The sequence below is a fragment of the Agelaius tricolor genome, unplaced genomic scaffold (genome assembly GCF_023055355.1).
Source record: "Agelaius tricolor isolate 1412-34295 unplaced genomic scaffold, bAgeTri1.0.p SCAF_35, whole genome shotgun sequence".
In the NCBI taxonomy this organism is placed as follows: Eukaryota; Metazoa; Chordata; class Aves; order Passeriformes; family Icteridae; genus Agelaius; species Agelaius tricolor.
In genome coordinates, this window is record NW_027269295.1 from 1,935,951 (window position 1) to 1,952,380 (window position 16,430).

General features: G+C 44.1%; 1 protein-coding gene across 1 annotated transcript; it reads left to right on the forward strand.

The window, feature by feature from the left end:
- The first annotated feature begins 698 nt into the window (after positions 1–698).
- On the forward strand, positions 699–16,131 carry LOC139602785 (myosin heavy chain, skeletal muscle, adult-like). The gene is made up of 39 exons (XM_071452954.1): positions 699–742; positions 1,306–1,548; positions 1,637–1,780; positions 1,872–2,028; positions 3,327–3,354; positions 3,453–3,567; positions 3,661–3,753; positions 3,852–3,915; positions 3,998–4,096; positions 4,203–4,306; positions 4,380–4,518; positions 5,205–5,323; positions 5,421–5,570; positions 5,897–6,067; positions 6,550–6,859; positions 6,987–7,057; positions 7,711–7,798; positions 7,892–8,009; positions 8,167–8,290; positions 8,374–8,510; positions 8,614–8,869; positions 9,355–9,597; positions 9,698–9,874; positions 9,961–10,106; positions 10,194–10,284; positions 10,373–10,762; positions 10,929–11,055; positions 11,229–11,347; positions 11,883–12,079; positions 12,383–12,566; positions 12,653–12,818; positions 12,990–13,114; positions 13,301–13,609; positions 13,706–13,909; positions 14,189–14,314; positions 14,400–14,570; positions 14,662–14,766; positions 14,909–15,004; positions 15,865–16,131. The coding sequence occupies exons 2-39, from the start codon at positions 1,342–1,344 to the stop codon at positions 16,015–16,017; spliced, it is 5,823 nt and encodes a 1,940-aa protein (XP_071309055.1). The 5' UTR covers positions 699–742; positions 1,306–1,341; the 3' UTR covers positions 16,018–16,131.
- The last annotated feature ends 299 nt before the right edge of the window (positions 16,132–16,430 follow it).

Sequence of the window (16,430 nt, forward strand, 5' to 3'; positions counted from 1 at the left end):
TTAGAAAATACCACAGAAAAGTGGTTCCCAACATTATTTGCTAGTTTTTGACATATTTTCCCTGTTCCTCCCAATGCATATGTTCCTAAAGCATCATAGGCGTTGTCATCACCATTACATGACTGAAAAGTTGTGGTATAAACATACCAAGGAAACTACCATGGGTCAAGGAGCAAATCACTGAGAAAGGCAGCAATAGAACCATGCAAGTTCTCTAAGTGCCTTGAGTAGTCCAGATTCTCTCCTTAACACTCTTGACAAATTATTTATAGATGTATTCACGTAGTCAGTAAGATATAAAAATGTTCTAATTATATCATTCAAATCAAGTGACAATTATGCCCTTAGTTTGACAGACAATGCTTGGCCAAAAAAGGTTTGCCAGAAATGTTTTGACCGAAGAAAGGGGGACCATCTGCATCATCTGCAGATGAGACACTATAAAATCTGCCAGAGACAAGCCTAGCCTGTTTCCACAGAAGGCTTCCAGGTAAGTGCATGCATTTCATGAGCTTGAAGAAAGAGGATCATATCCTTGCAATATCCTGTTTCATTTCTTCTGTCTAACAACCCTTTCCATGAGGGAGTGCCCATGTGAACAAAAATTTTCGGTGTAATTTTGATGCATGCCTGTATTTTCAATCTACAGTATTATATGGAATTCTGTTCAGAAATGAGAAATAATTGCCTTTCCTATTTTACAGGGTTGGCCATATTCCAGGATACAAGCTGTTACCCAAAGGTAATACACTGAATAATTCATTCCTAATCTATATTCTAGGACAGGGCTTTTAAAGAGCTGCACGAATTCTCTTCATAAATCCTCTTATATTCCAGCTGAATTTGCTTAGGCTAGATAGTTGGAAGTAGGGAAGATCTAAAAAATGAAGTAATTTTTTATTCTTAATAGAAAAGGTAATCCTTTCAGCAAGAAAGTACTTGAAGACTCATGGCTGATAATTAAGGACCCAAACAGAGAGTGATTTTTCTATTACTAGATTCTTTTATGAGAAAAACTCAAACCTTGTCAGAGTTCAGGATGACTTACCAAACTGTACTCAATATTCAGATGGTCTGTTTACTGTTACAAGATCTATATGTTGTAGAAGTCTAAGTCTTACTCTGGAGTTCAGACTAGGGTACTTTTAACTTAAAATCAAAGTGGATTTAATTGGTGTTTTCCTAAGAGTTTATTTTGGAGACTAACCAGGAATTTATTTGCTAAAGAGCAAGGAGCAAGGAGCTTTCTCATTGGTATTAATTGTATTATCTTCTTGATGACCATAACATTTTGTTCTTCACAAGGCACCTCTGCTGACAAGCTTTCATTAGAGGACAGCCATGGCCTCTGGAGATGCTGAGATGGCTGTTTTTGGGGAGGCAGCTCCTTACCTCCGAAAATCGGAGAAGGAGAGAATTGCAGCCCAGAACAAACCTTTCGATGCCAAGTCATCAGTCTTTGTGGCTCATCCCAAAGAATCCTTTGTGAAAGGGACAATCACGAGCAGGGAATCGGGAAAAGTCACTGTCAAGACTGAAGGGGGAGAGGTGAGTCAAAAACAAGGTTGAAGGACAAAATTTGATCCCCACTTTGAGGTTTTAGGTGATACATCTGGATCTTTTGTTTTCTTGGCAGACCCTGACCGTGAAGGAAGACCAAGTCTTCTCCATGAACCCTCCCAAGTATGACAAAATCGAGGACATGGCCATGATGACCCACCTGCACGAACCCGCTGTGCTGTACAACCTCAAAGAGCGTTACGCAGCCTGGATGATCTACGTAAGTGGCAGCAGCAGCTTCCTCTGGGCAGCCTCAGGGGCTGCTGGGCCAGCCTCAGGGGAAGCCAAGGTGCTGTGTCCCTTCCTTGCAGACCTACTCGGGTCTCTTCTGCGTCACCGTCAACCCCTACAAGTGGCTGCCGGTGTACAACCCCGAGGTGGTGTTGGCCTACCGAGGCAAGAAGCGCCAGGAGGCCCCTCCACACATCTTCTCCATCTCTGACAACGCCTATCAGTCCATGCTGACTGGTGAGTGCTTGATTTCCTTTGAGCTGCTCTTGAAATTGTCTATCTGTAGAGGGCAATGTAGGGTATTCTCTGGAAATATGGTGCCACATTTAAAAAAAAATTGTGTGTGTGAAATTAATGGAACGTTAATGCACTTAACTGTAATGGTCTGTGAGAGCTGAGTGTCAGTGCTCTCATTAGAATCACTAAAACCTGGACATAACCTAGAGGGTGTAAATTCACTTGAAAGAAATTGCCTATTTTGTGGTCCATTATGCCTATAATGGAATTTTTCATATATGGATGGATTTATGTATGTTAATCTTTAAATTAGTCTCAGATGGATAGTACAGGGTGCAGTTAAATGACACATACCCTATAAATGATGTGCATAATATAAATTTAAATTTTCAAACATCAGTGCTGACAAAGAAAACAGAGAGCTCTACCTTAAAGAGGTATGTAAGCCTCACCTGAGGAACATAATATGCAATTTCATGATGTAGATGATGGCCATGTGATCTAAATTACGTACAGCCTTTAATGATCTCTGAAACTCATGCATTGATCTGTAGCTGCATCTATAAATCAATTGCACTGTATAGTGAAAAGTAAGCTTCATAAAAAAAATGAAGGAAAAAATAAAGCTTTTAGCATTTAAATTGAGCAACTTTAAAAATTTTTTTGCCACTTTTCCCTCTTCCTTTCACCTCTTATTTTCTCTTCGTTATATATGCATTGAAATGAAAGGTGTGCAGGATTTTAGAACTTCTCCTGTTCTTTTCTTAGTCTCTGGGAAATACATTCAGAATGGAAAAATAAAAAATGAATGTTGTCAACATATAATCTCAAGAATGCATAATTTCTGTATATATAGGGATTTAAAAAATAGAGGTGAAAAAGGATGAAAGATGTTGGTCAGATAGTTCTGTAATTAATGATGCCTCCAAATTTTTTTAAGATTATTCTAGAGACTTTTACCTTCAGAAGAATTTACATACAAAACATTTACAACCTCAATTTTTCCTAACCTGTACTTTCCTATTAAAAGAGAAATAAGTAGCTTGATGGAAAGACAGTGTGAGGAAAGGCATAAGATTACTGAAGTTTCTCTGCAGCGATTCCTTTGTATAGAACCAGTTGCTAAAAGCTGCACTACTGCTGACAGCATCAAAAGTACCTACTAGAATTCCCTGGGCACTTTTTGCTATTTTCTTTTCCTGGATCCTGTGGATGCTTCAGTTCTTATTTTTTTCCTAGTTCTTGAATTTCTTATTTGTCTTTTCTTACCTCTGTTTCTTACCTCTGTCTCTTCACAGATCGTGAGAACCAGTCCATCCTGATCACGTAGGTACCCCCCCTGCGCGGGTCCCTGCGGGGCTGCCCGGTGCCAGGGCACCTCCTGCCTGACCACGCACCCTCTGCTTCTCTCTTGGCTTTGGCAGCGGAGAATCCGGGGCTGGGAAGACTGTGAACACAAAGCGTGTCATCCAGTACTTTGCAACAATTGCAGCCAGTGGGGACAAGAAGAAGGAAGAACATGGATCAGGCAAAATGCAGGTAAATTAGTTGATACATGTTGGGATCAATGCTTTCCTTTGTTCTTGACATGATTTTTGGAAAGGATAACTAGCAATAATTATCACCCTGCAGGGAACGCTTGAGGATCAAATCATCAGCGCCAACCCACTGCTGGAGGCCTTTGGAAATGCCAAGACCGTGAGGAACGACAACTCCTCACGCTTTGTGAGTTATTAATTGATACAACTGTCAACACCAATTTGGATATTCTTGCTGTCCAGACTGGTAAAATAAATCTCAATTGACTTTTCTGCTGTTTTCAGGGTAAATTCATCAGAATCCATTTTGGTGCCACAGGCAAACTGGCTTCTGCTGATATTGAAACATGTAAGACCCTTCTGGCCTGATCCCCCTTCCCTCCAGCCTTCCCCACTCCTTGTGTTTGACTGTGTCCTACCTTCCTTGCCAGATCTGCTGGAGAAGTCCAGAGTCACTTTCCAGCTCAAGGCGGAAAGGAGCTACCACATCTTTTATCAGATCATGTCCAACAAGAAGCCAGAGCTAATTGGTAGGAGAAATGACTAACTTTTTTTGAAGGAAGATCACTGAGCAATAGTTCATTGTGTTATCTGGAAACGGAATTAAGCTTGTTTTTCTCCTTCTGTTGCTTTCAGACATGCTTCTCATTACCACCAATCCTTATGATTTCCACTTTGTGAGTCAAGGTGAGATCACGGTCCCCAGCATTGATGATCAGGAGGAGCTGATGGCCACAGATGTGAGTAACTTTATCAAATGATCATCTGGTGGACTTGAGCCCTGGTATATGTACATTGTGTTTCTGTTGCCAGAGTGCCATTGACATCCTGGGCTTCAGTGCCGATGAGAAAACAGCCATCTACAAGCTGACAGGGGCTGTCATGCACTATGGGAACCTCAAGTTCAAGCAGAAACAGCGTGAGGAGCAGGCAGAGCCTGATGGCACAGAAGGTATCACCAGAGTCAGCAACCTTTCCAAAGGAGATTGTCTTCATTACATAAGGATTTAAGCAGATTTCAGGCTTTAAATGTGTAAACTAAGAATAACAGTAGTTGCTCCATGACTAAATGCCAGTTGAGGCATTTATCTCATTTAATGATACCTGTACTTTTTCCTCTGTGACTACTATAGAAGAGATTCAGTGTACATTGACAGTAAGCCAGGAGACTTACATGTCAATTGCTGTAACATTGCTAATCATACTTAAGGTGAAATACACCTTGCAACCTCTGTTGTAGTATGGAGCCTAACAAGACAGAAGGTTGTGCTTTTCTTCACCCTTACCTACTGGAGAGAACTCTGACATGTGTACTTCATTAATCTCTGTCACAGTAGGAACAACAGTCCATATCTCGATCTTTCTGAGTGATAAATCCTCCTGCTATATGTCTAAAAAGTTTGAAGTTCCATACTGACACCTCAAAGAGGATAAAGGCAGTGAGCTCTCTTGAAGAATGTTTGCAGAAACTGAAGCTCAGAAAGAGTTATAGACTCTGAGTCCTGAACACAAAAGAGAAATTAGCTTTGTAGCTTTGACAGATACCGTTGTGCAACCTTGTGGAGAACACTATTGGGACAGTCCAGCATTGACTTTTTAATTTTTTAATATCTGTTCTTCTGTCTTTTCTGGTGATAGTTGCTGACAAGGCTGCCTACCTGATGGGTCTGAACTCAGCAGACCTGCTCAAGGCCCTCTGCTACCCCCGAGTCAAGGTGGGGAATGAATATGTGACCAAGGGCCAAACTGTGCAGCAGGTAGAAAAAACATGGTAATGTGGAGCATGCTGTGATGGTTCCCACTGAGTCTCCTCTGCTGTGTAGAGTAACCTCCAAAGTTTTCTTTATGCTTTAGGTGAACAATTCAGTGGGTGCCCTGGCAAAGGCTGTCTATGAGAAGATGTTCCTGTGGATGGTTGTTCGTATCAACCAGCAGCTGGACACAAAGCAGCCCAGGCAGTACTTCATTGGTGTCCTGGACATTGCTGGCTTCGAGATCTTTGATGTAAGGAGCACAGCTTTCCTAGAATTTTTGTAGAACTATAATTGAGAATTTTGAAATATATTTCATCTCCCTACACTTTCTCGTAGGGCTTTTTGAATCATGTTTTTAATCCTGAAAAAACAAGAGAATAGAAAACGAATCTTCTCACTGCTCTAAATTAAAAACCTCTCTTTTCAAAATAACCTGGAGAGACAGCAAAGGAAAACTACACAGGAAGGGGACTTGTACTTAAAGTATAAGACATAGTGAATTAGGATTGTACAAGAAAACACCTTGGTATTATTGCTGATCCTTGAAAGCGCTGCATGTCTTTTTATGTCTGGCAGTACAACAGCTTTGAGCAGCTGTGCATCAACTTCACCAATGAGAAACTGCAACAGTTCTTCAACCACCACATGTTCGTGCTGGAGCAGGAGGAGTACAAGAAGGAGGGCATTGAGTGGACATTCATTGATTTTGGGATGGACCTGGCTGCCTGCATTGAGCTCATTGAGAAGGTATCCTTCCTGTTCAAGTTTAATATAAATTGGGTGTTCTATGCTTGCCAAGAGAAACAACTAAGAAGCATGTGAGGATATTTTGGCTTCTTCAAATATATACTCTGTGAAAGTGACAACAGGGTAAAAGTGTTTTTGGAGATCACGACTCAGATATAAGGGCTTTTGGTTAGAGAATTCATTGCCAAATTACAGAATGAAGGGAAAGAGGTGGTCATGTTCTCTAAGTACTTAACACTAAACAGGTTTTATGGAGAGAACAGTATTTCACATTGTCATATCTATAATAATTTCATCAGCAAAGGCATTTCCATAATTTTGAATGAAACAGCAACACTGAAAATGTTGAGCCTTAGTTGATTTTCTCTGACTTAAAAGTCACTAGGGGAACAGCTTCTTTTTCTGACTTCAGCAACCTTCCAACCAAGAGATGTCTCCTTTCTAATCTGTTTCACCCTTTTGTCTGTCATAATCTCTCCCAGCCCATGGGCATTTTCTCCATCCTGGAAGAGGAGTGCATGTTCCCCAAGGCAACTGACACCTCTTTCAAGAACAAGCTCTATGACCAGCACCTGGGCAAGTCCAACAATTTCCAGAAGCCCAAGCCTGCCAAAGGCAAGGTTGAGGCCCACTTCTCCCTGGTGCACTATGCTGGCACAGTGGACTACAACATCTCTGGGTGGCTGGAGAAGAACAAGGACCCTCTGAATGAAACTGTCATTGGGCTGTACCAGAAATCATCTGTGAAGACCCTGGCTTTACTCTTTGCCAACTATGGTGGAGCAGATGCAGGTCAGTTTTATGAAAATTGTATTTTTAATGTGGCATACTTGTCAAAGAATTAAAGCCATAATCACTAAACATTTAAAGTTGTTTCATGGTAATTTTAAAATGTTGTTTTTCTTTATTCAATTTGCAGAGGCTGGTGGTGGCAAGAAGGGAGGCAAGAAGAAGGGTTCTTCCTTCCAGACTGTCTCAGCTCTTTTCCGGGTATAGTGCTGTATCTGATATCTCTGAAATGTGCAGAAAGGGGGTAAGCTAATATTAAATTTGAAGGAGCTACTTTATATTACTATAAAGGTGGTAAATTTCTTTGGGAATTCCACATCAGGTTTTCCACGGTCAATTTTAACTTTGCAAATACATCCAAAAAATAGCATTCAGTCTTCAAAATCATGGAAGCCTAATTTGTGGTAGTTTTCTTGATTATTTTTTTTTATTAGCAGATATCATTCAGATATTCATCTTTTTATGTCCTTGAGTCAAACTAGAAATGTAATACTAGTATTCCTGCATTTCTGTTGATGAGTTGAAAATAATTTCCAAGAAGATAGATATCTCATTGTAAAAAAATCCCTATTTCTTAAAACTAAAGTAGATTGACTTCTAAAGGCAGAATGTGAAAAATCTAAGTAATTTATTTTTTGTGAACGTGTGAAATTATATATAAGTTTTCACTGAACTAATAGCAGCACTGTAGTATTTCAGTCTGGTGCTCAGTATCTTCAAATAGAAGAAATTTTTTGGTTTCTGTGGCTTTATGGAAATGCTCAAAACCCAACTTGAGAAGTTTGTAAAATGATTACCTTGGTGCATCAAACACTAGATACAAGGAAACTCACACTGGTAACTGGTTCCTCTAGGAGAATCTGAACAAGCTGATGACCAATCTGCGGAGCACTCACCCCCACTTTGTGCGCTGCATCATCCCCAATGAGACTAAAACACCTGGTAAGAACCCCAAGCTGAAAGATCCTTGCTCTGATACATCCATTCCCCTCTGCACTGCAATCTGTGCCCCTCATTTGTGCTCTGCATTGCCAGGTGCCATGGAGCACGAGCTGGTGCTGCACCAGCTGCGCTGTAACGGCGTGCTGGAAGGGATCAGGATCTGCAGGAAAGGGTTCCCCAGCAGAGTCCTCTATGCTGACTTCAAACAGAGGTAAGAGCTCTGCTCTTGTCAGCATCATTAAAAGCAATGTTGGTTCATTTGTGGGTCCATTTAGGCTGTGCTCTGTTTTCAAAAACTGTTGATGGGGTTTAGAGGCTACTGTGTGTTACTTGGAAAAAAATAACCCTATCTACTTCTGATTCCACAGATACAAGGTGCTTAATGCCAGTGCCATCCCTGAGGGACAGTTCATCGATAGCAAGAAGGCTTCTGAGAAGCTCCTTGGGTCAATCGATGTGGATCACACCCAGTACAAATTTGGACACACCAAGGTACAAAACCCCCCATTCACTGCCTGCCTGGGCTTTGCTCTCTCTACCTGACAGTGATGAGCTGCAACGTTCCCTCTCTCAAGGTGTTCTTCAAAGCTGGGCTGCTGGGGCTCCTGGAGGAGATGAGAGATGAGAAGCTGGCACAGCTCATCACCCGCACCCAGGCCAGGTGCAGGGGCTTCCTGATGAGGGTGGAGTACCAGAGAATGGTGGAGCGCAGGTACACCTTCCTCTTCTTCAGTTAAAGAGTCATTCTGCTTGGGGGGAAGTGTTGACACTCATCAGACAGAGAATGTTCATTGTATATTTTAATTATGCCTCAGGGAGTCCATCTTCTGCATCCAGTACAACATTCGTGCATTCATGAATGTCAAACACTGGCCATGGATGAAGCTGTTCTTCAAGATCAAGCCCTTGCTGAAGAGTGCAGAGTCTGAGAAAGAAATGGCAAACATGAAGCAAGAGTTTGAGAAAACGAAGGAGGAGCTTGCAAAGTCTGAGGCAAAGCGGAAGGAGCTGGAGGAGAAAATGGTGAAACTTGTGCAGGAGAAAAATGACCTGCAGCTCCAAGTACAGGCTGTGAGTTTATCACCTTTATTTTATCACTCAGAAAATAAGTCTATACATTCAGACTGTTCTTTATGAACAGAAGATCAGACTATAGAAGACCAAAAGTTATAAATTTGGGATATTATATGTATCTGAAGGTGAGGAAACAAATTCTAGCAGTGATGTGGTAAGCACTCTGACAGCCAGTGCAAAGATACAGGGAGTCTAAACTAGGATTCAGTGCTCTTGTCTTCAGAGGAAGGAGGCAAATGTAGGTTCTTGACAAGAGGTAAAACAATGAATTAATTTCATGGCAAAAACCAAACCACACTTGAAAGTTGTACTTGTGGATACAGGTGCATGAAAAGCCATCCTCTCTTTGCTTGGTAACTAGCAGTTAAGATCCTTCTGTTGCTGGAGTTGAAGGTCAGGTTCAGCTGCTACACAGTGATAAAAGAGTCAGAGCAGAGAAAGTTCAAAACATAAGAATCCACAAAATTTTTTCTACCCACCAGGAAGCAGATAGCTTGGCTGATGCTGAGGAAAGGTGCGACCAGCTCATCAAAAACAAAATCCAGCTGGAAGCCAAAATTAAGGAGCTGACAGAAAGGGCAGAGGATGAAGAGGAAATTAATGCTGATCTAACAGCCAAAAAGAGGAAGCTGGAGGATGAATGTTCAGAGCTGAAGAAAGATATTGATGACCTTGAGCTAACACTGGCCAAGGTGGAGAAGGAAAAACATGCCACTGAAAACAAGGTATGAGGTAGAACCTGCCACTTGTACTCTGGAAAAACTTGTGTTGTTACAAAGTTTTAAGCACCATTTTCTGTCTGTGCTTGTTCCCTTCTTCTCAAAGGTGAAAAACCTGACTGAGGAGATGGCAGCTCTGGATGAGACCATTGTGAAGCTGACAAAGGAGAAGAAAGCCCTCCAAGAGGCCCATCAGCAGACCCTGGATGACCTGCAGGCAGAGGAAGACAAAGTCAATACTCTGACCAAAGCCAAAAGCAAGCTGGAACAGCAAGTGGATGATGTAAGCACACAGATATAGAGGCAGGAACAGGACAGGTATGGAGTCCAACGTGGCTGGCAGAGGGCTGATGGTCTTGTTGTGTTTAGCTGGAAGGGTCCCTGGAGCAAGAGAAGAAACTGCGCGTGGACCTGGAGAGAGTTAAGAGGAAACTGGAAGGAGACCTGAAGCTGGCCCAGGACAGCATCATGGATTTGGAGAATGATAAGCAGCAGCTGGATGAGAAACTGAAGAAGTAAGTGTGGTTCTGGGGCACCTGAGTGCTGGGCTGCAGCACTTGTCTTGTTTCTTTGAGTTCTAACACAGTTCACTTTTCCCACAGGAAAGATTTTGAAATCAGCCAGATCCAGACCAACATTGAGGATGAACAAGCCCTGGGCGTACAACTTCAGAAGAAGATCAAGGAGCTGCAGGCAAGTCTCTGTTCCTTGCCCTGCCTTGCTCTGGCTCAGCTCAGGCAGGAGGAGGGCACAGCTGTGAAGGGTCCCTGCTGTTCTGCAGGCCCGCATTGAGGAGCTGGAGGAGGAAATTGAGGCAGAGCGAACCTCTCGCGCTAAAGCAGAGAAGCATCGCGCTGACCTGTCCAGGGAGCTGGAGGAGATCAGCGAGCGCCTGGAAGAAGCAGGAGGGGCCACAGCAGCTCAGGTGGAGATGAACAAGAAGCGTGAGGCAGAGTTCCAGAAGATGCGCCGTGACCTGGAAGAGGCCACGCTGCAGCACGAAGCCACGGCTGCCGCCCTGCGCAAGAAGCACGCGGACAGCACAGCTGAGCTGGGCGAGCAGATCGACAACCTGCAACGCGTGAAGCAGAAGCTGGAGAAGGAGAAGAGTGAGCTGAAGATGGAGATTGATGACTTGGCCAGCAACATGGAGTCTGTCTCCAAAGCCAAAGTATGGAGTTTCTGTCATGTTACTGCCCTATTATACACACCCTAATACATGATTTTGATTCTGATTATATTCTGCTATCACATCCAGTTGCATTGTTTTTCACTTTGAGAATAGTATGCTAGAACTTAGTGGTAGTCCTCTTTTTTTATGTGACTTTGATGCACAGGCCAACCTGGAGAAGATGTGCCGCACTCTGGAAGATCAGCTGAGTGAGATTAAGACCAAGGAAGAAGAGCATCAGCGCATGATCAATGACCTCAATGCTCAAAGAGCTCGTCTGCAGACAGAGTCAGGTAATACACCCCTATATCCCCTCAAAATGGAACAACTGTAACCAATGATAATAAGGAAAAAGTTTTATGCTTTACTCAAATTGATCTCTTCTCTGTAATCTGGTATACTGTGCTTAAAAAAATATTGATTTAATATTGATTCTAAATGGCAATCTGTCTGAAACCTTTCTTAGGTGAATATTCACGTCAGGTGGAAGAAAAAGATGGTTTGATATCTCAGTTATCCAGAAGCAAACAGGCATTCACTCAACAGATTGAGGAACTAAAGAGACATTTGGAGGAAGAAATAAAGGTAAAGTTACTTCCTGTAGGGGGTTGATTTGGATTGGGAATCTGTTTACTTTATATTTCCTACTCTCACATAAAATCAGAATGTTAGCTGTATCATTTTAATTTTTGAGCTATCAAACAAGGTGAGAAATCTTACTTCCTCCCTCTGTGGTATGAAAAGCTGAGGAAGACATCCCCCCCGATGTGGATACTGAGACAGGGGAAAAAAATTTTAGGTCTTTAATCAATTTATTATGACATATAAAAAATCTAGAAGGAAAATGCACATCTTAATCTACCTTTTTACAGTGGCAGCTGAAACTTTAGAACATATTTAAAAGGATTCAATGATTCGCAGGTGTATAGCTGTCATTTCGAATTTACCCATCATCTCTCCTGAAAAAACATTCTTGATTCTCAAAACATGGAAGGAATATGCCATTTCTTCTTGGTCTGACATTAAATGTCATAATCCAGGAATTTTCAACAACATTCATCAAGTTAACATTTTACTATCTCACGGGAAATTAATTGTCCCAACCCAATTGTCCCTCAAGGCCAAGAATGCCCTGGCCCACGCCCTGCAGTCCGCTCGCCATGACTGTGACTTGCTCCGGGAACAATATGAGGAGGAGCAGGAGGCCAAGGGGGAGCTGCAGCGAGCCCTGTCCAAGGCCAACAGTGAAGTGGCCCAGTGGAGAACCAAATACGAGACGGACGCGATTCAGCGCACGGAGGAGCTCGAGGAGGCCAAGTGAGTGGTGATAGAAAAAGCAGAAAAATAAGACTGAAAATTCAAAGGTGACATTGCAAGGGAAACATTACTTTATTATGAGAAATAAGTCACAAATCTGATTTGCGGAAGAGCAATAGAAATGAGAAATTTTATCCTATAATATATTTAGTACGATAGTAAAAGCAAAGTCTAAGGACAGTGTATATGTAGCCCTTAGCACTGTGTGACTGCAAACTGCAAATTGATTAGGCACACTTTAATAAAAACAAGCACACACTGATACTCAGTATTAATGTGAGCTGACCTTATGTCTTGTCCTAGGAAGAAGCTGGCCCAGCGCCTGCAGGATGCAGAGGAACAGGTTGAGGCAGTCAATGCCAAATGTGCCTCCCTGGAAAAGACAAAGCAGAGGCTGCAGAATGAAGTGGAGGACCTGATGATTGATGTGGAGAAATCCAATGCTGCCTGTGCTGCTCTGGATAAGAAGCAGAAGAACTTTGACAAGGTCTTTTGGCCTCCAGCACCAGCACTCCTGGCCAGAGCAGGGCCCCGTGATGGCCACAGCCCAACTCACCCCCTGTTTCTCTTCAGATCCTGGCAGAATGGAAGCAGAAGTATGAGGAAACGCAGGCTGAGCTGGAGGCCTCGCAGAAGGAGTCGCGCTCTCTGAGCACGGAGCTGTTCAAGATGAAGAATGCCTATGAGGAGTCCTTGGACCACCTAGAAACAATGAAGAGGGAGAACAAGAACTTGCAGCGTAAGCCCCTGGCCCTCTGCTCCTCCCTGGCCTTTCTCACTATCAGCCATTCCCACCATTCTTCATGGCTCTGTGCCTGCAGGTCTGCAGAGATGCCTGGCACCTTGGTGGGACAGGGCCCTTCCCATTCTGCTCTGTGCCTGACCATGCCATTGATCTTTGTTCCCACAGAGGAGATTTCTGACCTCACAGAGCAGATTGCGGAGGGAGGAAAGGCAATTCATGAGCTGGAGAAAGTGAAGAAGCAGATTGAGCAGGAGAAATCTGAAATCCAGGCTGCTCTGGAGGAAGCTGAGGTATATGACCATAATCACTGGTGTCTGCAGTAAAGAAATGAGGAAATAGGGCTAACAAGGCCTGGGTTGTCCTCTCTTCTGGCTGGGGAGTGCAGACAGCGGAGATCTCTAGAAATATCCTGTCATTCTCTAAAAAACAAACAATGGGTTTATCAATGCTATCAATGTTTGCATCTCCTTTTCCAGGCCTCCCTGGAACATGAGGAGGGGAAGATCCTGCGCTTGCAGCTTGAGCTCAACCAAGTGAAGGCTGAGATTGACAGGAAGATAGCAGAGAAAGATGAGGAGATTGATCAGCTGAAGAGAAACCACCTGCGAGTTGTGGATTCCTTGCAGAGCAGCCTGGATGCTGAGATCAGGAGCAGGAATGAAGCCCTGAGGCTGAAGAAGAAGATGGAAGGAGACCTGAATGAAATGGAGATCCAGCTGAGCCATACCAACCGCCAGGCTGCAGAGGCACAGAAGAATCTGAGGAACACCCAGGCCGTGCTCAAGGTTCAGCAGGGCTTCAGAAAGAGAAAAATGAGATCCCTGATATTTATGCCACTCAAGCGACGGACACCTACTAATTTCTTTTATCTTTCTTTCCAGGACACCCAGATCCATCTGGATGATGCACTTAGGACAAAGGATGACCTGAAGGAGCAGGTGGCCATGGTGGAGCGCAGAGCAAACCTGCTGCAGGCTGAAATTGAGGAGCTCCGGGCAGCCCTGGAGCAGACGGAGCGGTCGAGGAAAGTGGCTGAGCAGGAGCTTCTGGATGCTGCTGAACGTGTGCAGCTCCTCCACACCCAGGTCAGGGCAGGGAGCAAATTGCTCTGTTGACACTGGCCAAACACAGAGGGCTGCAGAGAACCAGCAGTACTAGAAAGGCCTTACAACCCCTCTCCCCAAGGACAGGCGTGTTTTGCATCTCTTCCCCAAGCCCATGCCTCACATTTTGTAAACAACCATTTTAACAATAATTCCAGAGTAAGAATAGGAAGCTGGAAGGGGAAAGTCTTTGTTCAGGCAGAAGGTTTATTATGGCAGGTTTTAGAATTCAAGTCTTGCCATGTTCTTCCCATTGCACAGAACACCAGCTTGATCAACACCAAGAAGAAGCTGGAAACAGACATTGCCCAGATCCAGGGTGAAATGGAGGATACGATCCAGGAAGCCCGCAATGCTGAGGAGAAGGCCAAGAAGGCCATCACAGATGTGAGTTGGGCGCTCCTGGCATTGAATGTATTCTCCCCAGAATATCTCCAGCCCCAAAATGGCTTTGACCCTTTGCTCTGATCAGGCGGCCATGATGGCAGAAGAGCTGAAGAAGGAGCAGGACACCAGTGCCCACCTGGAGAGGATGAAGAAGAACCTGGACCAGACGGTCAAGGACCTGCAGCACCGTCTGGATGAGGCCGAGCAGCTGGCACTGAAGGGAGGGAAGAAGCAGATCCAGAAGCTGGAGGCCAGGGTGTGTAGGGCTGGAGCTGTGCCTGAGTGAGCGTGTCCCTCCTTGGAGAGACATTGCCAGGGCAGCTGCAGGGCTGGGCTTGTCCTTGCAGGTGCGGGAGCTGGAAGGGGAGGTTGATGCTGAGCAGAAGCGCAGCGCTGAAGCCGTGAAGGGTGTGCGCAAGTACGAGCGCAGGGTGAAGGAACTCACCTACCAGGTAAGGCAGGAGCTCTCCTGCTCTCACTGGGCTTTCTCACAGTGAGTCACATTTTGCCCACACCATCCCCATGGGGAATTGTTAACCTCACGTGATGCTGAACCAAGAATTGACTCTCTATTGTGTTTGCCAACTGCTTTAGTCTGAGGAAGACAGGAAGAATGTGCTCAGGCTGCAGGATCTGGTGGACAAGCTGCAATTGAAAGTGAAATCCTACAAGAGACAATCTGAGGAGGCCGTAAGTATCTCTCTGAGTGCTTGGCAAGAACCACTTTCCCAGAGATAGATACAAGAAAGTTGGAAGATGCCACTCATCAGTAATGGAGTTCTAATTCTCTGAAAGGATCATAAATCAGACTTGCCAATGAATCATTAAGACTACCGAGGAGGGCAAATGCACCTAACTTTTTTTGCATTAGAACCACAAAGCAACCTAGAGGGAGTCTTATAACTAATATCAGTAACACAATGTATTAGGAAATTTAGAAAAAAACCTTATTTTTAGAGTTTTTATAGCAGACCGGGAAGGTATTGGAATTCCCCTCCCAAATACCTTTGTGTTATGCTTTTATAATTGTACAAGGAACATTTGCCTGTTTCTAGGCATGCAGCAGTCAGGGATGCCCTGAGATAAGTCCTACAGCCCCTGAATTTAAGACTGCCTGAGCATAGTTTCTTCATTGTGGAAATAGTCCAGCACAGTGTAGGGCTTCTGGTTCAGTTAAGGCAATTTATGAGAGGAGGCCTCTTGTAATCATTGTCTCATAAATTCCTAACCCCACTTAAGGATCTGCAGATGTAATTGAACATTTGCACTAAAAAAATGGGCACATTTCCAGCTGCCCATTTTGCTTCCTTCCCGCATTCCAGAGCAGAATTATTTTTAAATCCCATTATGCTCCTTCTACAAGGGATATTCCTCAAAGGCAAGGATGAGGAGCTATGTGTGAGGATGATGACATGTGAGAAGTGGAAGAAATGGGATGGAGATTTGTTCCTTCCTCTAAGGGAAAAGCTGCATCTCAACAAAGCCAAGGTGCAAGAGGAATGAAGCCCCTGCCCTGGGCTCCTCACCACTGATTCCCTTTCCCCACACAGGAGGAGCTGTCCAATGTCAACCTGTCCAAGTTCCGCAAGATCCAGCACGAGCTGGAGGAGGCCGAGGAGCGGGCTGACATTGCAGAGTCACAGGTCAACAAGCTCCGAGCCAAGAGCCGCGAGTTCCATAGGAGGATAGAAGAGGAAGAGTGAGGATGTCACCAGGCAGCAAAGTGACCTGAGGGCTGCACAAAATGTGAACCTCTTGGTCACTTTCCTGCTGCCATGAGCCTTAGTACCCACCTCAGTGTCTAGTGAATAAAGACTGTAGTAGATTCCTCTGCATACACACTATGGCCAGTGGTTTTGTTCTTTTTTGGGTTTTGTTCTTCTTTGGGTTTTATCTTCCTTGGGCAATTGCACTGCAGAAGACGTTTCCTTACTTTTCTGCTCTGGGACAAGGGAGAAGCTGGTGCCAGTGCTGGATTGAGGATCTGCAAATTAGAGGCTGGCCATTGCTGTGCAGACTCCTGAAAAATCCAGCCTGTGCTCTCTCCTGTCTCCAGCAGCTCTTTGTTTAGCTCCTGCCTTCACATCCTCCTAATGCTTCTCCCATTGTCCTTTCA

Coding starts and splice junctions, on each gene's coding strand:
- LOC139602785 (XM_071452954.1), top strand. CDS start 1,342: ATGGCCTCTGGAGATGCTGAGATGGCTGTTTTTGGGGAGGCAGCTCCT. Junction 4,519..5,204: donor AGAGCCTGATGGCACAGAAG/GTATCACCAGAG, acceptor TTCTGGTGATAG/TTGCTGACAAGGCTGCCTAC. Junction 5,324..5,420: donor AGGGCCAAACTGTGCAGCAG/GTAGAAAAAACA, acceptor TTTATGCTTTAG/GTGAACAATTCAGTGGGTGC.